General features: G+C 50.8%; 1 protein-coding gene across 2 annotated transcripts in view; it reads right to left on the bottom strand.

The window, feature by feature from the left end:
* Otof (otoferlin) overlaps nucleotides 1-26165 on the bottom strand; it is a 102254-nt gene that overhangs the window by 26039 nt on the left and 50050 nt on the right. For both annotated transcript variants that reach the window (XM_076558788.1, XM_076558787.1), the window contains exons 6-11: nucleotides 15560-15633; nucleotides 14194-14320; nucleotides 13721-13775; nucleotides 7413-7544; nucleotides 2361-2423; nucleotides 1747-1831 (exon numbers count right to left, since the gene is read on the bottom strand). In XM_076558788.1, the coding sequence (XP_076414903.1) occupies nucleotides 1747-1831; nucleotides 2361-2423; nucleotides 7413-7544; nucleotides 13721-13775; nucleotides 14194-14320; nucleotides 15560-15633 (536 nt within the window). The remainder of the gene's footprint in view (nucleotides 1-1746; nucleotides 1832-2360; nucleotides 2424-7412; nucleotides 7545-13720; nucleotides 13776-14193; nucleotides 14321-15559; nucleotides 15634-26165) is intronic.

Genomic DNA, 26165 nt, shown 5'->3' on the forward strand with positions numbered 1-26165 from the left:
AAGATCCGCCTGGCTCTGCCTCCCAAGTGCTGGGATTAAAGGCGTATGCCACCACTGCCTGGCCAGCCTGGTCTCCAAAGCGAGTTCCAGGAAAGGAACACAGAGAAACCCTGTCTCGAAAAACCAAAAAAAAAAAAAAAAAAAATCTCCACCGGCTTTCCACCCTTTATCTTGGCTGAGGGCCTGCTGATGCTCAGCCTAGAGAAGAGGTCATCTCCAGAGATGCTGGCAGCAGCATTCAAACCTATGGACCATGGCTGGGCATGTTTCCTGGGAAGCAACATAATCTTTACCTGGAGGCCCCAAGCGTGTGTGGGGCAGTGGAGAGGCCTGGGTACCAGGAGATCAAGCACTCCCTCTTACATGGGATAAGTCCCCTCATCACTTGGGGCCTGTCAACCTACCTTTCTTTCCACGAATCCCAGTTAGAGAACTTGCTATATAGCTAAGGATGACCTTGAACTTCTGATTCTCCGGCCTCTACCTCCCCAGGGCTGGAATTATAGTTGTGTGCCACCACGCCTGGTTTATATAGTGCTGAGGATTTAACTCACCCCTTTGGGTATATCAGGCAAGTACTCCATTAACTGACTTACACCCCAGTCTACCTGTCTGCCGTCACAGGTAGCCAACTAGATGCTTGAAGGCCTCACACATCTGGAATGTTTTGATCTGTGCGTTCATGTGTGCAGTCTTAGATACTAGATTCACATTTCCTGATGTCAGCCACTGTCACAGTGGGTACCAGCTGAGTGTTATTAGGGCCACAAGAAAGAGCCGACTCTTCCACCTGCTTGTTAGCATCACCTCCCAAGGCGCCCCCCCCCCATTTCTTCTTGCTCATTGGCGTCTCTGTAAAGTGGGAAGGGATGTTAGTGTGTGTCCGTCTACTTTGTGAGGGTCAAATGTGACATGGCAGAATGAGACGGTATTGTCACCATTAGAGGGTTTCTTCTGAGCGGTTTTGTTTCAGGGACTTGTTTCAACTTGGCCAGGTAATGGCAAGCCTCCTAGACCATCACTTGAGGTGCCCTTGCCAACTCCACACAGTGCTGGCCACAGGTGCCTGTGGGATGACGAAGCAGACACAGCCCTCCCACCACGGCTGTTCCTCAGGGGGCCTGGGTCCCTTGTGAAAAGTGTTTTCAGAGCCCAGAGTCCCCCAAAGTTGCTGTATTCCACTTGCCATCCACTGTCCCATTTAGATTGGACGGTGTGACTTTATGGGTGCTCTGAAGCACATGCCCTGGTACCCCCTACCTAGCTGATTGGCTGGGTCAAACCCTGGCACATCTGTGAGCCTCAGACCTCTTAACTACCAGAAGGGGTGACAGGGGTTTTGTAAGGATGGCAGGGTTGTTTTGGTTTTTTTTTTTTCTGCTCAGCAGGTGCCAGCCAGAGGCAGTGGGTGGGCATGGCCCCTCCCAGGCCTCTCAAAGTCCTCGGTATAACCGTTCTCATAGGACACGGAAGTGATGCTCTCTCGTGCCACATGTATTGAAGCTGCCTCTCTGTACCACTATTCCCAGATCCCTTGTCGCCATAATGACCGAGCGACTATCCGACAGGGTACATGTGGCACACAGAACATGTGCACACCACTTCCCTGCCACCCCCATGGCTGCGTACTAATGGCTAGTGGTCTATGCTCCTTGATGGATGACCTAGGCACCAATACAGCGGTAAGGACGCCATATGTTGCTTCTGGAAATGCATGCACCGGTCCATTCTCAGGGGGTTACTCACCAGGCTGGGAGTACACGGTCCCCACATCCATTTTGAAGGAGCCCACCAGGGTACCGCTTCGAAGCAGGTTCTTAGAGTGGATCACCTTCCGGGCAGAACCACCAGCAGCCAGTCAGGCTGGGTGAGGAGAAGTCTTTGGGGGGGGGCGGTGGGGTCGGGGGCAGGGGCAGGGCCCACTAGTGATAGTGTTAACGCTGTCTTTCTCAGGACCCACGTTTCATAGTAAAGTGGGAAAGGTATTTGGCAGGGGCCAGGCTGGTTTGTTCGTAAGAGCATCAGCCCCTCCCCCAACTGCTGTCATGTATGCATGAGTAGGTTTTACGCTGTGGCGAGAGGGGGCCAATATCCATTCCCTGCTACCCTTGGTCCAGGTGTGCGTCCAGCTGTGCGTCCAGGCACAGGACTGCTGTGTTACGAACAGCATGTTACAGGGGCATGTTTCACATTATGAACCAGCTGAAGCGGGCAAGAGGGGGCCAATAGCCATTCCCTGTTACCCTCTGTGCATCCAGCTGTGCGTCCAGGCACAGGACAGCTGTGCTAAGAACAGCATGTTACGGGGCTGTGCAGAGATCCAGCGTAAGTCCCGCTGACGGCAGCTGCTCTCCACTCACCGAGATCTTGATGATCTTGTCAAACATGACGTCAGGAGAGACGTGGAAGTCGAAGACGAAATACTAGAGGGGAGGAAGGACCCAGAGTGATGCCACTGCCGGCCCCTCCCTCCGAGCGGTGCCGGCCTGTATCCCACCATGTCCCCTACGAGTTGCAAAGCTCACAGGAGCCGTAGTGAGGACCCACTGGGTTCTGAGAGTCTGAATGGGCGAGAAGTAGAGCCCCATCTCCTAGGTTGGGTCCTCTACTCCCAGGGGATGGAACAATCTACTCACTACCCGTGTTCATGCTACAGGCTGCCCACCACATTTGCAGATGATATCACGCTCCAATGTCAAAAAAATTGAGTACCCCTGATTACATGCTGTGTGTGGAAGAGTCCTGACCAAGAGGCTGGGAAACCTGTGCTCTCAACCATTTTGCCCTTTCTAGTTGTATAGACTTATACACGTGTTCTTTGGCTTGTCCCCCGGAGAGCTGTAAAATAGGGGCATGGACATCGACTGCCATGTCACAGAATCAAGCAGGCTCTTGACCATGAGGTACACTATGAGGTAAAGGCCGTATGGATAACCACAAAACCTCAGCGCTGCCTGGGAGATGCACCCCAACCTAAGAACACAGGGAGTTTCAGAACGATGCACTTGGGTTAAGACGACACTATGCAGGCAGAATACTGTATACATAATAAATAAATAAATCTTAAAAAAAAAAAAAAAGACGACACTTCCTTAGCTCCGAGAGAGAAACGCTGCTTTGTGAACTGTTCTCTTTGGCTGTGAGCCTCCAGGCTCACAGTCCCCATCCTTGACCTTGGGTATGTTGGGATGAGGTTAGGGCGCGGGCAGTGAGCAGAGGGACTACTGCTTTGATGAACTTGTGGGCGGGGCAAAGAAGGCAATATTACCAGAGGGCTTTGGCTAGAGCAAATGTCCCAAGAGGGGGTATTTCTCACTGTAGTCAATAGTCCTGGTCAATAGCCTGCTGATGACACCCCTATCTGACAGTTAACTCAAGCACTGTGGGCAGAAGGGCTGTCTATAGAGACAGTGGCATTCAGCTGTTACTGCTGGACCCGTCACTTCCTTGTGCTAAGGGGACCAATGACCATGCCGTCCAGGGGTATGACCACACACAAATGGGTGTGGTTATAAAATCAAAATGACAGCTCTCGGTGGTAGTGACATTTGCTCCACCCATGACCTTGGGCTATGGGGTCCAAAGGAGGCAATGCTTCCTGCCATTGTATGTGACCTCTTATAAGGTAAGGGAGAAGGGTCACGAGTCAGAACAGAGGGTGACTTCAGCTATTTACTCAGTTCTGTAGTCAGAACAGAGGGTGACTTCAGCTATTTACTCAGTTCTGTATTCATGAGAGTATTTCCTCAAGTTATATCTTAATAAATCCCTATTACCCATTAAATAGACTCACATGGATTGATCATACCAGGATAAAAATAAATTAAGGGGCTGGAGAGATGGCTCAGTGGTTAAGAGCACTGGCTGCTCTTCCAGAGGTCCTGAGTTCAATTCCCAGCAACCATATGGTGGCTCACAACCATCTGTAATGAGATCTGGCACCCTCTTCTGGTGTGGAGGCAGAACACTGTATACATAATAAATAAATATTAAAAAAATAAATAAAAAAAGAAAAAAAGGAAGCAGGAAGCACCACCTCCTTCAGGCCCTATAGCTCAAGGTCATGGGCGGAGCAAATACCACTCCACTTGGTTGTGTACTTGGTAAGGGCACAACAAACGTTTACTGGTGTGCGTGGCTGGTAAGTCTTGGGGTGCTGGCTGGAGTGAGGGTCTGCAGCTCTGGAGTCCGATTTGGAAATGAACCATCAGCACAAGGATGGTGACAGAGCTGTGGGAATGGAGGAGACACCTGAGAGAAACACAAGAGAAGAACCTGCCCAGAACAGGGCTCCAGGAAGCGACAGCCTTTCTCGGTGAGTTGAGAAAGCCACGGCAAGTTAGGAAGCTGGGGACAAGGTTCTGGAGAGACCATGAGAGCTCCTGGGAAGGAGGAATGAGATGAAAAGTGTGACCGAGAGTGAGAGGGTGGGCACAGCTCCCACATCTACTGTGAATGGAGGAGCTCAGAGGAGACAGCTGGAGGTCCAGCTGGAAGTGGGGAAAAGCCACGTTTAGGTGGTGGGTGACAGACTCCAGGTTCCTGTCCTTGGGTATCCATGAGGTGTCCTGGCTGTGCTTACAACATTCTGCTGTAGAGTGCCACGTGGGCAAGAGAGAAGGAAAGAGCCAGAAGAAAGGCAAAGACAGGATTGAGGTCAATGCTGAGTCCTTTGGGTTGAAGAAACGGGAGGGTCCAGGGCAAAGGTGATAGGTGGGCATTGGGAGAGAGGAGGAGCAGTGTCCACAGGCTGGCCAGGGAGACCACATGTGCACATAGAGAAGGGGCTTTGTGTTGGTCCACATGTGGCCAGGCTATTATGGGAGGACAAAAGTCACCAGCCTCCCTTCCCAGGCAGGCTTAAAGCTATGCTAATGAGCTGCCAGGCTCTAAGAACTGGACCAGGCCCATGGAAGGAGCTGGCTAAGCTGGAGCTGGCTGGAATCACAATCCTTGTGTTTTCCGAGCATGATTCTTTCCTGGGATTGCTTAGTGATCTGCTAAGTCAGTTGAGGGTTCCTACCAGCCTCTGCTGTTCTAGTGGAGCCAAAGGAAGATTCCTGCTTCCTAGAGAACTTTCCAGAAGCAATGCATCCCCATGGCTAGAAGGGTGTTTGTGGCGGTCTGAATGGAATGACCTCCATAGGTTCATAGGGAGTGGCATTATTTGAAAGAATTAGGGCATGTGGTCTTGTTGGAGTAGGGCGTGGTCATGGAGGAAGTGTGTAGGCTTTGGGGTTTCAAAAGCCCAAGCCAGGCCCAGTCTCTCTCTCTCTCTCTCTCTCTCTCTCTCTCTCTCTCTCTCTCTCTCTCTCTCTCTCTCTCTCTCTCTCTTCCTTCTGACTGTTGATCCAGGTGTAGAACTCTCAGCTCCTTCTCCAGCACCATGTCTGCCTGCGATCCGTCATGCTTCCCGCCGCCATGATGATAGTGGACTAAACCTCTGAACTGTAAGCCATCCTCAATGAAATGTTCTCCTTTATAAGAGGTGCTATGTCTTGCTCACGGTGTCTCTTCACAGCAATAGAAACCCTACGATAGTGTTTTTCACTGAAGAGGAAAAGAAAGGAAAGAGACCATCCCTGGGGCTGCAAAGAGTCACACCAATGTAGTGTAGAGAGGGGGGCTTAATTGAGGGTGGGTGAGTTTAATTCCCATGGGCATTTGCCAACACCTGCAAATATTTAGTTGCTACGGCTACGAGGCATTTTGTTATTGGCATTTTGTAGCCTCAGTACCCAGAACTTTCAATCCGGAATTTTCCACTCCAAAATATCCAAATGGCTGAGTTTAAGAAACCCTAGTTTAGAGGAAAGAGACAGGAACAAAACCAGAGCTACTTGGCTTTGTGCAAAAGAGCGCACCATGACCAGGATGAGGCAGAAGATGAGCGGAGGGGAGGGGGTGGTTTCTAGCTGTGGCCAGGAAGTGACATGTGAGGGTAGAAGCCGTGCTCTGGTCAGCCCGGAAGTTTCCATGCTGCCCCATGCACCACGGTCTGGCACTTAGCAAATGCTCCCTCATTTCTGTGAGGGTCCACTCAGCAGTGTTATGAGCCTTCCATGAACCCGCAGGTTCTGAGCCGGGAGAGCAATGAGGGAAACCTGCAGCCCCTCAACCACAAGGGGATAAAAACGTGAAAGAGCCACCACAGCTGAGGCACATTAGTGCTCACAGAGACGTGCTGGCCTCTGACTCGGAAGGCAGGGTGGACTGCCCAATGGCAAGGTCATTTGAGCTGGGTCCCTGCAGAGAGAATAAGAGTTTGCTAGGGGCCCGTAGAGCAGGGAAGCCACGTTGGGAGGAGCAAGCAAGTCGACTGAAACATGAGGTACGTGGGTCTGATGCAAGGTGAACCTCCAAGTCGGCCACATGCGGCTTCACCATGATCAGATAACCCGAGAGCCGCTGGGACTCCTCTCCATAGGCGTCACAGGAAAGTGGACCCTTATCGAGAGCGGAAGCTTTCCAGTCAGAAATGTCTCCTGGTGGAAGATCCGAGATGTCCAGCTTGGATATCCTGATTCCACCCAGGGCTGGGGGGCCCTTGAGCAGCGATGGCCTGCCCTGGCTGGGGAGGTTGCGGGGGGCAGGGGAACACAAGCTTGGAACATTGTAACCCGTGGACACACATGAGTTTGGTCAAACTTAGCTGAAATGCGGAAGTGTTCCTGGGTCCCGCACTGTGCTGCTGGGGGCCCCACAGCGGCCCAAGGATACCCTCAGCTCTCCCCACACAGGTCCGGGACATGGATACGTCATTTGAGCTAGCCTGGCACCTCTTGCTAACTAAAGTCACTGGGGTAGACAGACCCAGTGTTCCCTCCAAGACAGCGAGTCTGGGACACCCAGACTTCTAGACACTTGAAATGTGCTCAGGCATTAGGAGAAGGCCTGGCCACCTTCTCCAAACCCAATCATGATGGGGTCCCATCTGGAGTCAATGTGGGCTTTATTCCATCAGCAGCTCCCTAGGGCTGTTGGGAAGGCTCTTCCTGACCTGAGGCCTCACTTATCTCCTCTGTAAGATGGGGAGATCAAACTGTTAAGGCTCTGAGACTCATGAGTGTCCCTGCAGGTGCACTGGGCAGCAGAATCCATGTATGATGGGTATCAATGTACCTATGGATGTAGGCGAGACATGGTACCTGGAAGGACTCATTCATGCTATCAGTGGTACCCTGGCTAGGCTGGTAGGAGCTGCCCTACCCTCAGGTTGGCTTGTAGCCACAGCAGGGCTAGACAGGGGTCCACATTGGGGGTACAGAGGGTATGGCACCGCATGCCAGAGTGCTGGGTTATAAGAGGGTGGGCCAAGACCTTGGGGCTGGTGGCTCTGTGCCTCCAACTCCCTGCTGTTCCTGTTCCCACGTCAGTACCTTTCCCACCTGGAGGCCATAGGGGTCACTGACCTCATTGTAGTAAGGGCAGTTTGTGGACTCCTTCATCGATGTGTATTTTTTCTCATCACCCACTTCCACACACACCACAGGGTCCATGTTCAAGCCCACCAGCTGCCGGGCCTCGATCACTGTGATGCTGACCTGCAGAAGGAAGAGAGAGAGGCAACATGAGGTACTGTAGGCATCTTATTAGAGTCGAGTCTTACCAGAGCATGGGATCAGGGAGCAGGACTAGGAATTTCAGGAGACAGTCCAGCTTGCAGTCAGACCCCAGGCTCTGGGTTGACTATGGCCCCTGATTCGCCGGGTGATCCTGGGATGTCTGTACTGAGAGAGGTGTGGGGGCTGGGTGGCCTCTGGGTCAGTGTTACAGAATTGCCTAAGGGAGAAGCATTGCCAAATCCTGGTGCCAGGCTATACTCCCGATCAATCAATCTCACCCATGTGGAAGAAAGGTCAGGCATCTAACCGTTTTCCTAAAGCCAGTCAGGCATGCCCAGCCCACCCCAGGCAGCCATGGACAGCCATGAATGCAAACAGTCATAATGCAAACAGTAAATTCTACTGAAACATTATAAACTTTTTTTTTTGTAACGTGATTGTTTCTTTATAAACTTAGGAGTTGACAACATTGTGTCACAAAGCTAAAAAGTTGCACCCACTAAAAGTTCCCGTTGATTCCTGGGCTCCAAGTTCTCCCTCGTGCCCTGGCTCTGCTGGGGCGGGGGGGGGGGGCTGCCAAGCCTGCCTCGCTGGTTTCCCACCCTCAGAAACAGGCCAAGCTGTTCAACTCTCCCTGAACTTGCTTTGGGTCCTGTCCAGGGTTTCTTGTTCACACTGCAGACCTCTGACATACCCTCGGCTTTCTGAAAGCTGGCCCCCTTCCCAATGTCCCCGCCCCTCCCCTGTGTCAAATTTCCTTGAGTGGCTGGGGCCTCACTTTCTGGCGTGGGTTAGAGTATGTGGTGTGCATTCTCTCGTGCCCTTCCGTAGCCTCTAGCTCCCTGGGATCTTCTGTCCCGGGAAACCCTGGTGCAGCTGTCTGTTCTGTCAGTAACTATTTAGGGGACACCTGCTGGGGCCAGGCACCGGTGAGGCTGGAATAAACGCCTACTCCTCAGGGATCTTATTATAAAGGAATACTGGCTTATACATTTTAAACTAGTACATACATATTTTAGTTTAGAATATACATAAGAGATCCCTTATATCTTTGTATGCCCATACATATGAAGATATGCATGGCTAAAGGATGCATATAAAGATACATATATGTGAAAAGATGTATTTATATGTACCTATATAAAACTGATAAAACGAGACATATATATGTATATATGTGTATATATATATATATATATATATAGAGAGAGAGAGAGAGAGAGAGAGAGGGAAGGGGATAGGAAAGGGAAGGAGAAGGGAGGGGAGAAGGTGGGAAGGGAGGGGAGAGAAGAGGAAGGAGTGTGATTTTTGATGCAACTGCTATTTTTTCTGAGTCTTCACTTCAAGCCATTAGCTCCGGCCTTGGATTTGGGGGAGGCCAGTCCCCATTAGGGTTGCTATGGCAAAATAGAAACAGGTACAGATTTTGGGTGGCTGGTCTTGGCGCTGAGCCTCAACCTGACATATGGCCAGGAATGGATGCAGAGGACCCCGTGGGCTCACTGAACTGCATATTCTCAGCTCCAGGCTGAGACCCTAGCTAGAGGGGGTTAAATAAGATAACGCACACCTCAAAGCATCGCAGTACTGAACACTCCATGAATGGAGAGCCAGCAGCTTAAGTGGCCTCTTAGACAGAAGGTACCTCTGATAGTGGCCATGTAGGTAGCATTGGTGGGATGCTTCAGATTGCTCCACAGGAGACTTGAACTTGCGTTTTAACTCAAAGCCTTGGGTCGCTGTCAGCATTTCCCCACTAGCTAATTCGACTGTAAGAACAGCTGTTTGTGTCGCTCATCTGGGTCTCTGGCACTTTAGTTGTTATGCTTTTGAAGCAACTTCTAAATACGATTTTACTCAGGAGGATTATTTTCCGTTTTTAGATAAAAAGAATCCTTACTAAAATTACCATCCACTGTGTTCTTCAAGGTCTTATAAATAGCTCGAGGACCGAGAAAAATCCACACAGCAGAAACGATGCTAGGGAAATAGAAACCCTAACACCAATAAGACCACTGCCAAGAAAGTACAGAAATGCTGAAGGAATACTTGAACTATGTGAGCAGCCGCTTCTATTCTGGGGCTTGAGAGGCCAGAGGGGCTGAGGTTTGAAGGCTTTAGAATCCACGCTTGAAAGAGTTGCAACAGTTACCATTTCTTCAGGGAACCAAAGGAAACAAGGCTAATTAACTTAGCTCCAAGAAGTTGATGATGAAGCGACACTAAGAGTCCTTCTGGAATATTCCTTGCACAGTGGTGCATGGAGTTTTAACTTCCAGAAACCTTTTTATGCAAAAGGTTTAGAAATTCTATTAATCTACAGCTAGCACCCCCCACCTCCACTCTCCAAAGAAAAAGGTTTTCTGTAACTTAGGACTGGAAAACAGACAAGTACGGTTTTGGCCAGATGTGCCAGCTGAGATTAACTGCCCCATTCCAAGAGGGTGGTTGGTTTTCATGTGTGTATTCCATCTTTTGTCCCCTCCTCCGTTTGGTCCCTTTCCCTGTTTGGGGATTCATTTTTCTGTATTCTGCAGCGGAGCTTAGCCAGCCGCAGTGACCCAGGTCAGAAACTGACAGTCAACAGGGCGGGTAAAGTTTGGAGGAGAGCAGAGGGTTGAAAGGAATGAAGAGATGGGGGAAGGGACATTACTGGATGAGGATGGTCCCAGGGGAAGCCTGAGGGTGTGAGATAGAGGTGAGGGGCCCGGTACGGTATGGGGCAGAAGGGAAGCCCACTCCCATAGCCTCCCCGATCTCTGCTTCAGTTTTGTGTGTGTGTGTGTTTAACACTTGCAGTGAAAAGCAACAATGTGGCCATCCTCTGTATTTGTCAGGAGGGGATGGGCCACCCACTCATCAGAATGTTGAGAAAACCAAAACCATGATGCCAATGGGGGGAAAAAAAAGAAGATGCAGGAAAGCAAAGAAACTTCTATTTCACACATAGCCTTTCCAGGAAAAACCAGGGAGCAAAGGGAACCACGGGGGGGGGGGGGACCACGTGACCAGCTGGCGCCTTTGGCTGCCCCACCGTCTCCTGTTGAGGTAAGGGCTAGAGTTCCCAAGAGCCCTCTCCAAGCGAACACAAGGAACAATGCTGGTTTGAGTTTTTTTTTAAAAAAAAAAGTCTACTCAATGTCCTGCAGGACCCCAAGAATAATGACCTGCATTGGGGACTTCCATTCATGCATGCATCAAGAATGTCAGGGGAGGTTAGAGGGAAGAGGTGACAGGGATACCCCTTTGTGTCCCCTGGTCTCCATGGCCAGAAGTATGCCATGACCAGGTAGGCAGATCACGCTAGTGGTGACCGGGAGGCTGGAGTGGAGGGGCAACAGGAAGACATGGAGGCCGAGGGGAAGGGGAGGGGAGAAGTCCAGCAGAGGCTGGGGGCTGGGGCTGGCCTGGGAGATGGAAGGGGCTGGAAACGGGAGAAGCCTGAGTGGCAGGGAGAGAGACCAGGGGACAGACTAGGTCATGAGCGTCTGTGCTATGAGGACAGTTGCCCGCTCTACTGGGCAGAGTGCACACCCTGGGAGGTGACAGTGGTTTGTTGTCCTGGGTCGCTGTTCCAGCTCTGCCCTGGAAGTACTACCCCCATTGAGGTCGCTGTTCCAGCTCTGCCCTGGAAGCACTACCCCCATTGAGGTCGCTGTTCCAGCTCTGCCCTGGAAGCACTACCCCCATTGAGGCTTCCGGTAACTGTCATGCCTACGAGGTGGGGCCGAGATGGGAGCCCTTAAGACCTGAGATTTGGATATGCAGGCTCTCTTGGTTCCTGGACCCTGGACGCTGGAGGTAGATGGAGCAGAGTTCTCCAGAGAACACTGCTGGACTGTGCTACACCTTTCCCAGACCCTGTAACCTATCCCTTCATTTGTAAGTTACACCCCAAAATAAACCTCCCTTTTAACTATGTGGAGTCGCCTTAATACTTCCACCAAGAGTTTGTCTCTTTTTAGACACTAATAATTAGGAAAGGATTTGGATGTTCCACCTGCCTAAATTATCCACGGTATACAGCACACTGGCGTCTCTTCCCACAGGCCTCCTTTTGCCGGTATTTATCCTTCACAATGGTTCTGACTCTCAGGATCCCACCTGGACCTGAGTTCTGCCAGGTTCCCCTCTCATCTCTCCAGTGTCCTCTGCTCTTACTGATTAATCGCAGCCAAGTTTCCCAGAGGAGAGAAGTCGCTGTCGGGTTTATATCGGGAGTAAAAATATTTTGCATTTGAATCCTGCTCGCTCCCTCTCGCACAGTGGATAAATACATGCAGGTGAGCTGTGAATGGACCTGTCGGGAGACACACAGTGCTGCCGGGTGAAATGGGGTAACTGGTTTCACTCAGGTCTAAAAGGACCCTTGGGAGGGAAAACTATCTGGCCTGGGACATAAAAGTCCCTGGCAAGAAGCAGCTTGGGAGGAAGAAGTAAGTGTTGAGCTAAGAGAGACTAGAAAGGAACACTCTCCAGAAGCCTCGCTCCAGAGAACAAGGGGCTCTGACTGCTGTTACTCTGAACCCTGGCTCCAGCCTTGATTTACCCGGGACCCATGGCCCCCTTAACTTTCTTGGTTCCAGTTCTTTTTTTTTTTTTTTTTTGGTTTTTAGAGACAGGGTTTCTCTGTGTAGCTTTGCGCCTTTCCTGGAGCTCACTTGGTAGCCCAGGCTGGCCTCGAACTCACAGAGATCCACCTGGCTCTGCCTCCCGAGTGCTGGGATTAAAGGCGTGCGCCACCAACGCCCGGCTCCAGTTCTTACTGTAAAAATGCAGTTTAAAAAAAAATTACATTCAGATGGTTGCAAGAAGGGCACCATCTCCATGGAAACACACATTCAGCCCCTAGCACAGTGCCTGGCTTAGAATAAGTCTTTATAATAATAAATTGTATGAACAACGAGTTCACATGCTTTTGCACAGCAGGACCCCGGCATGGTATCTCCGTGGATTTCCCTGATGCCAGCACACAGAAGCAAACCCCCAGGTTTCAGTCTCCCCGAGAAATCCACTAATGCCTCAGGACATTGTGGTTTGGTTTTGATAGGTCAGGGGAGCAACGTTCCCAAACCTCCAAGGGCCTCTAAAGGCTTGAGGTTGTCTATAATTTCAGGGTGGCACCATGTGACATGCCACGTGGAGCTATTTTTTAAACACCAGAGGAAAACGGTTACTGGATAGAAACAAACCAAAGGAGGCATTAAGGGAGTCAAGGTGAATCCTTGGGAAACGTGACCGGGCATATGAAAAGCAGACGATGCCATTTAACCCTTTGTAACATTACCTGAGGGAGGTGAGGTGGGATTGCCTATGCATAAGGGTAGTGAGCACAGGGCTTGGGAAATGGGCATCGAAAATAAGGCTGAACACTCATCAGTTTCTGATCTATAACTGGTCCTGTTACTTCTTAGTGGGGAGTCTGGAGTCACGGTGGGTCCCTGGGCCTGTCTTGAGAGATGCTTCCTCTTGCCTTTCTCCTCATTTTGTACATAAGGCCTAGGTGTTTCCGGCTTGTAGGCCTGTCTATTGTGAGCCATTCTATTAAACTCTGTATCTCAGGCTGGGAGAAGAGCCAGGGTCTGGGCCTGCAAAGTGGAGGCCACTGAGGTCTGGGTTGGCAACCTCCCCCTCCCCCCCAATGACGCTTAGCCCATGTTCTGCCTGGGCTGTGGCTACACCCACAACCCTCCTGGTCAGACCTTTTAAAATTTAGAATTAGAAACAAGTAACTACTAATCTAAGAAAGTATAAAGACACAGAAGTGGGGAAATCACTCCTATTCTTACTGTCTGGAGATAATTATTTCCAGCATTAAAATAAACTGGAACAACTTAAAAATACACCCACCATTCTCCAACAGCCCGTCCCTGAACTGTCTGAGTGAGTGTGTGTGTGTTTCTTCTGGTTTTTCCCAGGCTCCCCTTTCCTTAGAACCTTCAAGAAGCTTTGAGCAGTGCAGAGACCTCCAACTCTTCCTTGTGTTTGCACCTGCCGTGATACTTCTAAGAAAGCCAGGCAGAAGCCGGCTTTGAGAGTCAGCTTGTGATGCTCTCTGAACCCCTGGCTCTTACATGAGTCTACCATTCACACCTGGCAGGAACATCCCACTCCAGCAGAATCTGTAAGACCCAGACATCTGGGTGTCCACCCACCTGGTAATCCATGGGCCTCCCAGCACTGGGCTCCATCTTAATGTCTGGCTTAGACCTGAGGAGGAGAATGCACTGTCAGGGGTCTATGTGAGGGACGGAAAAGCCAGAGGGACAAGATTGTGGTCTTCAAACACTCAATTCTGCCAACAGAATTGGGGGTGGGGGTGGATGTCCTCCTTGGCACTAACGAGAGGACTAAGCAGAGGCAGGCGGGACAGAGAGATGGCCACTGGGTGAACAGAGCCACATGTCAGCTCTATGTTTTCCCTCCACCCTCAGGGGCTCGAGGACTCTGCCTCTACAGGCTTGAAGACAGGCGAGAGGCCATCCAAGGACAGAAGGAAAGGACAGGGCTTGGGAGAAGCTGCTCGTGGGCCCTGATTTCTCTGCCCCCAAATCTCAAGCCTGACAGGTCTGTCCTGCCTGGCAGGAAGGACTGTGGCAGGTGGGCTACAGGCCTCTGGCCCACTCACCGCTTGTTGGAGACATTGCTGGTGAGAGCGGTGACGGAGGCCAGAGACACCGAGTCGGGATCCAGCCCGTCCCCCAGGCGAATGGCCAAGTGGTCCAGGTCCTCCATCTCCAGCACGGCTGGCTCATCTGGGGAAGAAGACGGGTAAGTGGGTAGATGCAGGGCTAGGGACGGTCTCCTAGGAAGGAGAACCAAATTTCAGGTTTATTTGCTGGCACTTGCTTAGAATGCTGCTACCCATCCAATTCTTGTTATTTATTTATTTATTTATTTGTTTGTTTGTTTGTTTGACTGTCTATCTATCTATCTATCTATCTATCTATCTATCTATCTATCTATCTATCTATGGCAGAGTCTCACTATGTAGCCCAGGCTGGACCTCTGTGTAGACCAGGCTAGCTTCAAACTCACAGAGACCCAGCTGCCTTTGCCTCCTGAGTCTCGGAATTGAAGATGCGCAAGGGCCATGCCAGACTCTATCTAACATTACTTCTCACGATGTTTTCATTGTCATTATGTCTAATCTTCTTACTTTCTTTTGTAATCTTATCCGAATGTAATTCTCTTATTCAAGTCCATTTCCCAAAGCTCTGAATATGCTTTGTGGAAGAAAGTAGAAAACACCCTGAGCTTACTACATCCATCTCAGGACCAGGGCTAACTGTTAACGGAGAGGCCTGCCCTCCTGGGTATGAATCCAGTGGGATGAAGAAATGATTTGGAAAGGCCATCCAGAGATGGTAGGTTTGGGGCTCGGCAGGCAGCGGTACCCTCTAAGAAGAGGGCAGCCAAGCCTGCTAAGGAAGAAGGTTCTAGGGCCAATGGGACACACAGGAAAGCCTCGATGTTGGCGACACGTAGCTCCTCTCTCCTCCCACATACCCTTATCTTCCACCCGTCCTTGTCTCCTTCCAAACAGCTGTCAGAGACCCTTCCAGCTTCCTTTCTTAGGAGGGACCAAGCGCCGAGGGTCACTACTATAGCTCTATAGGCCCGGTGCCCTCCCTCTAGAGACAAGCCTGGTGGCAGCTGCCCGGTGCAGCCTAGCATGTTTCCTCGCCACTCTCTCTTCTACTAATTAAAAGTCTCTGGGCTCCTGTGAAGTTAAATACTCAATGTAGAGAGGAGCTGATGTAGGGAGGAGCTGATTAACATCATATCCCCCCCCCCCCCCCCCCCCCGCAGAAGCTCTACATCCTATGCTTCCTTTTTCCAGGCCAGCCAATGGGAGTCCAAGTCCTGCCCAAATGGCTGTGGGAGTGGCCAATGGGAGGTGGGGAAGGAGGGCCCAGCCTAGGGCGGGTTTAAAAGATGATTACCGTGGCTGATGGAGGTGTGTGAATGGTGGGCAGGGCCACGATGCCTACCTTGTCTTTGGGGCTCCTCTTTGTGGGACCGAGTCTTGCCAAGTTTCATGGCCGAGAACACACTCCTTCCCGCTCTGTAAAAGGGGGACCCCAGAGTGAGGTGGGGGTGGGGTGGGGAGAGATAATGCATGCAGGAAAATCACAAACACACGAGAGACAGTCCCCGGGGAACTGGGAGAAGAAGGAGATAGAAGCCCCGGGCCTAACTGACTTTTCCCGAGATACCTAATTTCCAAATTAGGGGCCAGGAGCCCTGGAAGACAGAACACAGGACACTTCCTCCCTGGCACCTTCTTCAGGTCACTGAGGAGCAGGTGGGAATCCCAGCTGACCTGGGAAGTGGCCCGGACTGTGGCTGGGTCTTAAGCTTCCCAGCCTGACCTCAGTCTCCTCAGAGCTCTGAGATCTGCAAGGTTCCTAAGCGTTCTTCAGGTCCATGCACCCCAACTAGAGCTAACCAGGAAAGAGGCCAGGTGCCCAGGGACAGCATCAGAGCAGATAGAGAGGTCTGGGTGACTCGGAGGGACAGACTGAGGCTGAAGATAAGGTAGGAGCCATGGAAGCCAGCTATTCAGGTCTCAGGGGGCTTTGGGACGCAGAATCTACTTTGTCTTATTCTATTCTCTGCCCCAGGATTTCTTTAGTTCCCAGGGAAAAGGGCCTTTCTCTGATCTTGATCCCCCGCCCCCCCCCATGCCTTCCTACTGCTGACCACCACCTCTTACCTAGCCCCTAGGACCCATGGCAGACCCCAAGTTCCTACCTCTTCCTCTGGTGTGGTATGGCCGTGTGCTGAGGCAAAGGGCCTTGCAGTCAGTGGGGCTGAGGGAAGGGGTTAGGGGTCCCCACAGCTTCAGTGATGTCCCTGCAGCCGAGCCTGAGGTCCCCCGAGGCAGGAAAGACCGGGAGTAGGATCCGTGGGGGGTAAGTGTAGTATTCCATTACCCCATCCATATTGTATAAGAGGGACACCTGACTCCCTGCGTTTCCCATTCTCCTCCTCCTGGGTGTGGCTGCCATGCTGCGGGCTCCCATGGGGGTAGGCGCAGTCGCATTCCTAACCTGCTTCCAGCAAAGCCCCCTGACACAGAGGCTTGGGAACGGTATCTAAGACCCCCAGATTTTTGCTCTACAGGCTCGTACACTGTGAGGTTGGAGGAAACCTTTCTGTCTCTACGATGGCCTGGACACCTCGAACCCCTCTACCTGGGATTGGGGGATCAGCCTCATCCCCAAAATCCAGCCCTATCTTAAATCCCAGACACAGAGGGAGCCATGTCTGTGTCCTGTGATGGATGGGTGGGCAGCGACCATTCCTTTCATGTGTTTGTCAACTCATGGATGTGTTCGCTGATATGCTAGAAACAGATGAAAGGGGGGGGGCAACCCTGATCTGTCCATTTCCCCTGGGATTGTGGGTTTAGAAATGAAGGAAGGGACGCTATGGAGGAAAGCTGCTGTCTTTGGAGTTATGATCATTTAGCTCGAGTTATCGTCTTTGTTCCCTATTCTCTCAACTAGCAATCTCTCTCTCTCTCTCTCTCTCTCTCTCTCTCTCTCTCTCTCTCTCTCTCTCTCTCTCTTGTCATATGTGGTATGCATGTTCACCTCTGTGTGAATCACAGGGGTGCACATACATATGAGGCCAGAGGTTGATACTGGCTGTCTTTCTCAATTGCTCTCCACTTTACCGAGACAGGGTCTCTCGCTGAACCTAGAGCTCAATGACCAGGCTAGTCTAGTTGGCCAGCTTGCTCCGTGGGACTCCCTGTCTTCTCCTCTGGGGTGTTGGGATTGCAGGTGGGTTGCCAGGCATGACAAGCATATCACCCACTGAGTTATATCCCTAGGTCCCTCAACTTCCAATGCCATTTCTGTCTTAACTATTGGCTCTAAGCACAAAATAGATATGAAGATGATCAAATTTCAAAGGGTATTTGCTGTGATCCAGGCTTAGCCTGTCTGGGACTTTATTTCATTTCTAGATTTTGGTTTTGTTAAAAGTATTTAAGAAGCGCCAGGTGGTGGTGGCGGCGGCGGCAGCGCACACGCCTTTAATCCCAGCACTCAGGGAGGCGGAGCCAGGCAGATCTCTGTGAGTTCGAGGCCAGCCTGGTCTCCAAAGTGAGTTCCAAGAAAGGTGCAAAGCTACACAGGGAAACCCTGTCTCGAAAAACAAAACAAACAAAAAAAAGTATTTAAGAAAAAATTTTAAATTACATTTATTATTTACTTATTAATCTATTTAGAGAGAGTGTATGGAGACTTGCATGTTCCATGGCTCATGGATGGAGGTCAGAGGACAACCTTCGGGCATTGACTCTTTTTCTACCGTGTGGGACCTAGATATGGAACCAAGGTCGTCAGTTCTGGTGGCCTCTTTTCCTCCTTAGATGTACCTCAACCCCTCCCCCCATTTTTTTAAACTTTGAGACAGGGTCTCATATAACCCAGGCTGGCTTGAAGTTTGCTGTATAGCCTAGGTTGGCCTTGAACTCCTGATCTTCCTGCCTCGGCCTCCCAGTACTGGGATTAAAGGCGTACACCATCATGCTCCACTGGTAGGAATTAAACCTGGGCCTTGAATGATGGGCAAGGACTCTATCACTGAGCTACATTAAAGGGAAGTAAATCTCTCTCTCTCTTTCTTTCTCTTTCTCTCTCTCTCTCTCTTTCTCTCTCTCTCTCTCACACACATACGCACGCACGCACGCATGCATGCACGCACGCACGCACGCACGCACGCACTATATGAAGTAGCCAAAAAAGAGATCCAATTCTTGAACAAGAATTGTGGGCCAGTGGCTTTCCTCATGTTTCCTCGTCGTACCCAGCTAGCAATTGTGAAGGGCGTGCACAGGTATCTCTTCATTCAGCCAGGGAAGAGCTGCGGCAGAGAGGAGAACATCATCCCAGTGTTCTGTAGTACGTGGAGCAGTAGAGGCTGGAGCCTGAAGCTCATGACTCCCAGGCCTGCGGGAGTTCCACTGTCCTGGCTGCGCTGCCTCTGTGGTCAGGACCTCTCTGAGCATGAATCCCAAGGAACACTGGGGAAAGGCACCGGGACCACTGAAGCTGTGGCTTAGGGACCGGCGTCATTTGCAGAACGGGATGTCATTGAGAAAGAGTCCTCCATTCAAAAATGACCCAAGCCTCAACGCATTTTGCAAGAGACTGTGATGAGTGTTAAGTTGCTGGTGACATGCCATCGAGCAGATCAGTGAGTTCATGAGAATCGGTGGTTTGGAGGTGGGAAAGGGGTCATCCTGCCTGGCTTAGCCTGAAACACCCTGGGGGGCTTTCTCCCCAACAAGCGGCTTAAAGGACAGGGTGGCTATTCCTAGAGTCCAAGTCTTGTGCCTGTGTGACCTACATGATGCCATCACCATGGCAGCCTGCTCTAGCTAGAATCTCCCCACCCCAGGCGGGGGGGGGGGGGGGGGGGGGAGGGGAAGGTTCTGAGATGGCAGTACTGAGTGCTATGTGGGTCAGACGAGGTCCTGCTTAGAGAAGCCAGCTGCTCTGCATCTGGGGCTGGAATCTGGGCGGCTGCCAGAAGCCCAGAAGGGCTGCATGACTTTCTAAAGCTGGCCCCATATAGCCACTTAAGTTCAAGACCCGGGGTTCTCTTAGACAGTTATGATCCTTTTAATTAAAGGGTCACTTTATTCTTTAGAATGCACATTTTGGGGAGTAAAAATTGAGACTTTTAATGACCATACTTAAACCCAAACTTAAACTCTACTTTACCCGGAAAAAAATTCAAAGGAGAAGACCTCCCTCCTAAGACTGTATCATGTGACCACTGAAGCAAACAGGCTCACTGGCAGCACCATGTGCCTGAGGATGTCTCAAAATGGTGTGTTTGTTTCCTGATGGAAAGCACAGATGTACGCAATGATGGGCACCATCCCCACAGTTCTCGGTCCAGGCTTCACACCTCTGGTACCTTCTACACTGATTTTTAGTTTGTCTACAGTGTGGTCATTGCTACTACTACTGCACTTTGTGATTCCCCAGTTGACACATCAGGAAATCACTATAGAAAAGGCCCTTTCTACTGTGCTAGTCTGTGGAAAGCAGCACATGACTTCTCCAGGCAAAGGGCAAAGAAGGACAATTTAAAAAATAAAGTTAGGCCGGGCGGTGGTGGCACACACCTTTAATCCCAGCACTCGGAAGGCAGAGACAAGCGGATCTCTGTGAGTTTGAGGCCAGCCTGATCTACAGAGCGAGTTCTACAACAGGCTCCAAAGCTACAGAGAAACCCTGTCTCAAAAAACAAAAAAACAAACAAACAACAACAATAATAATAATAAAATAAAGTTAGTTTCATCAGGGCACTTTAAAAATTATCAACTTACACTGGAGACAGATTTTTAACTTGTGATTCAAGTTTCTCTTTTAGAAATTAAAATTCTGCATCTCTTCTAATGGGGTTCTGCAACCATAGAAGGTGGGATGGAGTGAGAAGCCGGCCCTGAAGCAAGCCAATAGTCAGCTCTGTGAGGAGAAACCCTCAACCAAGCCAGTCTGTACTCATGGGCACAGTGTGCTTGAGAAATATGAGAATGAGCACCTTTTCCAAGGGACTCTTTCTAAATGACACCCCAGTCTACAAATGACCCTGGTACCTGGGCCATATCCATGCCTGCAATCGCCTGGGCTGAGTGAGACCTATTAACAAAAAAATAATGAACAAACAATAGCAAAAAAAAGGGGGGGGGCTGGTGAGCTGGCACAGTGGGTAAGAGAGCTTGTCACCAAGCCTGATGACCCGAGTTCAATCCCTGAGACCCACACGGGTGGGGGGGGGGGAGAACTGAGGACCACAGACTGTCCTCTGACTTCCATATGCATGCCGTGGCAGGGGCATATGCACACATAAACAAACAAACAAATAAATGTAATGAAACAAAAACATCAACAAAATCCCTGCATACACAAAAATACAGACAGACAGAAAAGCTTGACAATTGGGGAGGATAGAGAATCAGTGGCTGGGTTCACTGTGGTCAGAATGGTATATCAAGACGGACAGTTCTCTAGGGAGAAGATTTTTAAATCAGCAGGTTCATTATAACCCCTTCCTCACCTTGTTCCTCAGAAGTCTGCCACTGTGACTTTGCCATGTACACAAGACCCAAGGGTGGAAGCTACATATTCATTATGACCTGGGGACATTCAGTGAGGGAAATCGAGTGGCCTGAGAGCTTCATTGGTTTGCTCTATGGATTATTCTGGAAGCTGTGACTTAGAAGGGTGTGGCTACAAATGAACTACAGACTGTAGCTCTTGCTGTCCATCCAGGGCTTCTACTCCACAAATACCTACAGCTGGAAATGTCAATGTTCATCCACTCATGTCTCAGGTAGTCAGGATACATGAACTATCCACGTATCCACGAGAGGCAGGGTCTATACTGTTTCTTTGCATTGTTTATATGGCCAGATTTTCTCATCAGTCCTTGCTTGCACAGCCTCTAACTCAATATCAAGCTGGCCTTGAACTCCTAATCTTCCTGCTTCAGATGCTACCTGTCCCCACAGTGACAGGTAATTTTATAATTTTTTTTAAAGATTTACTTATTTATTATGTATACAGTGTTCTGTTTGCATGTATATCTGCAGGTCAGAAGAGGAAGCCAGATTTCATTACCGATGGTTGTGAGCCACCATGTGGGTGCTGGGAATTGAACTCAGGACCTCTGGAAGAACAGCCAGTGTTCTTAACCTCTGAGCCATCTCTCCAGCCCCAAGGGAGTGGCACTATTAAGAGGTGTGGTGTCTCCCCCCATCCCCCATGGCCTTGTGCTTGCTAGGCAAGCGCTCTACCACTGAGCTAAATCCCCAACCTGTAATTTTATAGTTTTAAAAGTGTTTTCAACTGTGTTGAATTTCAGTTTGTTTTGAATAGCTTCCTGTATGGGTGAAGACAGGCTGACTTAAATTTTTGTGTGTGTATGTATGTATGCATTTATTAATTTATTATTTATTCTTTTAAAATTATTTTATGAGCATTGGTGTTTTGCCTGCATGTATGTCTGTGTGAGGGTGTTGGATCCCTGCGAACTGGAGTTGCAATAGTTGTGAGCTGCCATGTGGTTGCTGGGAATTGAACCTAGGCCCTCTGGAAGAGCAGCCAGTGCTCTTAACCGTTGAGCTATCTATTTCTCCAGTCCTTAATTTATTTATTTACTTATTTATTTTTAGAGCTGGAGAATCAATCCCAGACCTCACACAGGCTGGACAAGGACTCTACTACTAAGCTACATGCCTGGCTCAGACCGACCCAGAGGGAATGTCAGACCCTGGACTGTTCCTCCTGACCCTAGGAACGCCTGGAATCTGGCTCTTCCTTTCTTTCTGGTTGCCAATTCTGTTGCAAAGTCCCAGCAAACAGTATCTCCAGAGTAGATTTCCCATTTCCCCATGGCAGCTACGCCCCAGTCCCACATGCTCCTGGAGAGCACTTTCCTTCTTTCCCGGGTCAAACCTGACATTTCCTCTCACAGCTTACATCTGTTTCCTCTGATCTCCCTCCAGCGCAAGGGTAAACCAGCCGTCTTGGCAGCACGGTTGTCAGAATCCGCAAGCTCTTCCTCACAGCGTTCTTTTCTCGGGCTAAAGAGTTTCAATTTGCTTAATCGCATCCTAGAGATCCCGTTCCCCATTCCGGTACACATTAAAATAACACTGCATCCTAGCTTATTTAATTTCATCTGGTAATGGGACAGCGAGAAACGAGACAGAGGAGGGCAAGGAGGCAGCGTGTCCTAGGGATCTGCCCCGTGCCTGCATTGTGAGGCCCGGCTACCCCAGTGGAGGGAGGGTGGAGGGGGTCTGGAGCCTGGTGATCTCAGAAAGAGATCTCGCCTGAGGGAGAGAATGTAGGTGGCTTGTGCCTCCTAGGGAAGCCACAGAGGAACATTTCAGTGGCCACAGAGAAACCTAGAGCCACGAGCCTTCTCACTAAGAAAGGTTCCCAGCTCAACGCCCCCATCACCTCTTACCCACATGAGGATTCAGATCCCTGGCTCTCTCTCTCACACACACACACCATACCCTTCTCAGAAGCTCTCCATCTCTCTGTGTGGCACCCTCTCCCCCTACAGCATGCTGTGTCTGTTGCCCTGGCGTCACGGTTATTATTCATGCGGTTATTACAAGCATGACTAGAACTCAGTATGACTTGGGCAACAGAGTGGACGAGGCTCCGAGTTCCCCAGGATCTTTACATAAGCAGACACATCCATGAGTTGCAGCAGCTCAGACTGCTGCAGACACAACTGCAAACTGATGTTTAAAGTATTGATTGGGACCACAGTTTTGAGCAAATCTCTTGGTGTCTCGAGTTCAGTTTGTATATGTGGGAACAAAGACTGTGTCTCTGGGTTTGCAGATTCACCGGCGCATTTGAAGAACTAACTGGCTTCGAGTACAATCAGGGGCTCCCAACTTCCTGGGGCCACTGTGAACTCTGGGTAGGAAGTTAGATTTCTTGTTTGTGCCCAGCCCTGCCTTGTTCTCTGGAACTGACACTTGTCATTATACAAAGGTCAGAGGCTCCTTGTACTGCCCTGGAGACCTGAGCTACTGTAATTTCTGTGACAACTTGAGCTTCCAGGTGACATTGTGGCTTTGGGGAACCTGCGAGCCTGTCGCCTTAGGCTGCCGATCTTTGTAGGCCCTTGTGGTCAGCCCATCAGACAGCCCTATGCCTTCCTGCTGTGGAATGCCTGTGATTGTGAGGGCCATAGAGAGTGGCAATCTCTCTTTGGCTCTCTGTGATTTTTGTGCTTTTGGCCACACCCTGCAAACCACATGGTGCCTAGAGCTTGTCTTCCTGGGACCTCCAAGGCTGTCTGTTCAACTGCCCAGGCCTGCCTAGACTGGAGGGCGGCTCCCCATGTTCCCCACACTTGAGCTATATCCTCCCTCGTCCGGATGCTTAAGGGCCTGATCTATCGGTACAGAGAGCTGGTCAGTGAAGTAGAGGAGGAACAAGACACTAAAAGGAGAGAGCGTCACCTCCAGGAACCCAGAGTGGAAAGCAAAGGTCCGGCCACTTCCCTGGCTCTGACCACCCTCTCCCGTTCTCTCCCCGGTAGTCTGGTGGAAAGACCTCCCTCACCCTGCACGTCCCCTGCCGCTCCACCAGGACAGCCCCTCCTAGATCCTCTGGGCCCGTCCCTCCCCCCTGCAGCCCCATGGCAGAGTGCCAGCACCACTGGTTTGGCCCTGGCCTGGGACACCTACTTGTACTCATCATCTCTGCCTCTCTTGGTCTTCTCTCTGCCTTTGCTGAGCCGGGGGAGAGACATGAGGAGACAAGGGGATTCCAATGAGAGGGTGTGGACCAGAGATGCTCACAGCCTTTGCCCCTGGCCCTGCTGACCCCCGTCTTCCTCCCCAGGGGTTTCCCTATCCCACGGACCCCCGTCAGTCATCAGTAGAGGAGTGCCATGGCCCCAGGCTCGGCTGATCTCCTCTATCCCAGGAGGGAGGCCTGGTGATTCCGGAGTTGGAGGGTTCCCAACATCTCTGCCTCCCTCCCTTCCTCCCTTGGTCCCCTCCGAGGACTGTGTAGTGGCCATGCTGTGGGGTGGTCCAGGGACACAATGGGCAGAGCCTTTTTGAGAGGAGGAGCCGTACGGCTACAGGATGGGGCGTCCGGCCACTGAGAGGAAAGATGGGGGGGTGGGGGGAATGTGCCGTGACCTAGTCACCACTAAAGGGCTTGGGGCAGGAGAGACATATTCCCGTCTTCCTTTAGAGAGGTTTCCAGAAACTGGAATGTTCCCTCAAAACCTCTCCAGTGCTGAGTGAATGAGAATGAAGAAAAGGAAGAGAATAAGCATTATGATTCCCCCCACCCCCACCCCGCCTGCTCACACACCCTCCTGGCTCGGACCTTGCCCAGGTGAGGCCATACCCTGATACTCAGGCCTGGAAACCTCCATACACACTCACAGCTGAAGTCCAGATTCAGCTGGCTAGCTTTTGTGTTGAGACCCACGATTGCCAGGTTTCTGGCTGCCCAGATCAGGCAGGACCACTGAGCAGAAAGGGAAAGAGACTCTTTCTTTTGCCCTGCTCCAGGCCAGCTCAGTTGATCTTAGGGCCATTGTTAGGAACCCCCAAGGGCTACAAGGGCCTGCTTCCATGGAGCAAGAGTTCCTGCGGGCTATTTGGGAACTACGACTCCATTCAAGATTTCTGGTTTCCATCCTCACATTTGTCCTAGGAGAGTTACCTTTTTTTTTTTTTTTTTTTTTTCCTCCCCTGACTGGACAATCCAGGTTATGAGGGAAGAATTTTCTTTCTGTTTTCATTCTGTGACCCTGAGAAATATGTCAATCACTGCTATGGACTACAAAAGAGAGGTGTGTGGCCTGGGGTTGGGCAAGGGTCAACAGGTGTGTGGAACTGGTACTGAACGGGAACTGGGAACTGGGATGTGCGCACTCTCTCTCCCTCCCTCTCTCCCCCAAGCTTTGTTCTGAAGTCAAGAGGTGTCCTATCTACTAGGATATAGGGAGACTTCTGCTTTCTCCCCTCCTTCCGTCCTCCAGACCTCAAGGCTATCACAGGCCCGCACTCTGTGAGTGGACATAGAGGGAGGAAAAGGCTGTTTATGTGAAGAAAGAACCCCATCGTGAGTTTACTACATCCACTGCTGCTGCTGCTGCGCCCATCCTTAGAAACAATCGCGGCAAAGCCGGAGCTTAGCCCTTCAGCAGGCGCCCATGGGATCGAGCTGTCTTCCCATGACAGTGGCCATCTTCACCGTCACCTGCTTCTTATGGGAAGTTGTGAAGGCTCAGGCTGCCCTCCATCACTCAGCCGGCAAGCAGTGACCTCACCTGCCCGCATTGCCCTAGAACCTCCCCGGGAAGCTCCAGATAAGTCTGGGTTTCCTCCTAGCGCCCACACGGCACATTTGGTTCTTCCTGCCGGTTGCATAAGTCCCACTTCTTAGCATTCTCTTCTGTGGGTGCTTTCAGCCTCATTGAACAATTCCTCGTCCTTAGCTGCATCTCCACCGCTCCCTGAACTGAAAACAGCATCCACAGACAAGAGGGAGAATAACAGTGCCCTCCTGGGACCACGAAGGCCTGCGGAGATCTAGGCACTAGGCCTCACTTGGTTACTCAGCCTTGGGCTGAGGGTGGGAGCCCTAACCTCAGGTAGAATGTCTGGACAGGACAAGACTATCCTAAGGACCACTTTACCCCTAAATCTCAGCATGGCTGACTGGCCCTCCAGCTCCTTGGTAGCCATGGTAGCACTGAATCCCAGCCTGGTGAAGGGAGGCAGGGAAGGGTTGCCTAGCTCTTTGGGGCCCATGAGAACCAACGAAGTAGCATCTGAGGATGAGGCAGTGTGTACTGCACCAGGCGCACACTTCTGCACACCCCTAGTGCACACATGCCCCTCCTTCTCAGAGCCCCTACTCTGGTGCCCACCTGGCCAGCTCCTCTCTGCTCCAGCCACAGGAAGCGGCTTCCTGGGTCTACAGATTTCCACTGGAGTGGAAGGATGCCCGTAGGCGGGACAAGAAGAAGGATGTCCATCACAAACTACCCCTAAAGGAATGACATAGT

The sequence above is a fragment of the Peromyscus maniculatus genome, chromosome 22 (assembly GCF_049852395.1).
Source record: "Peromyscus maniculatus bairdii isolate BWxNUB_F1_BW_parent chromosome 22, HU_Pman_BW_mat_3.1, whole genome shotgun sequence".
NCBI lineage: Eukaryota > Metazoa > Chordata > Mammalia > Rodentia > Cricetidae > Peromyscus > Peromyscus maniculatus.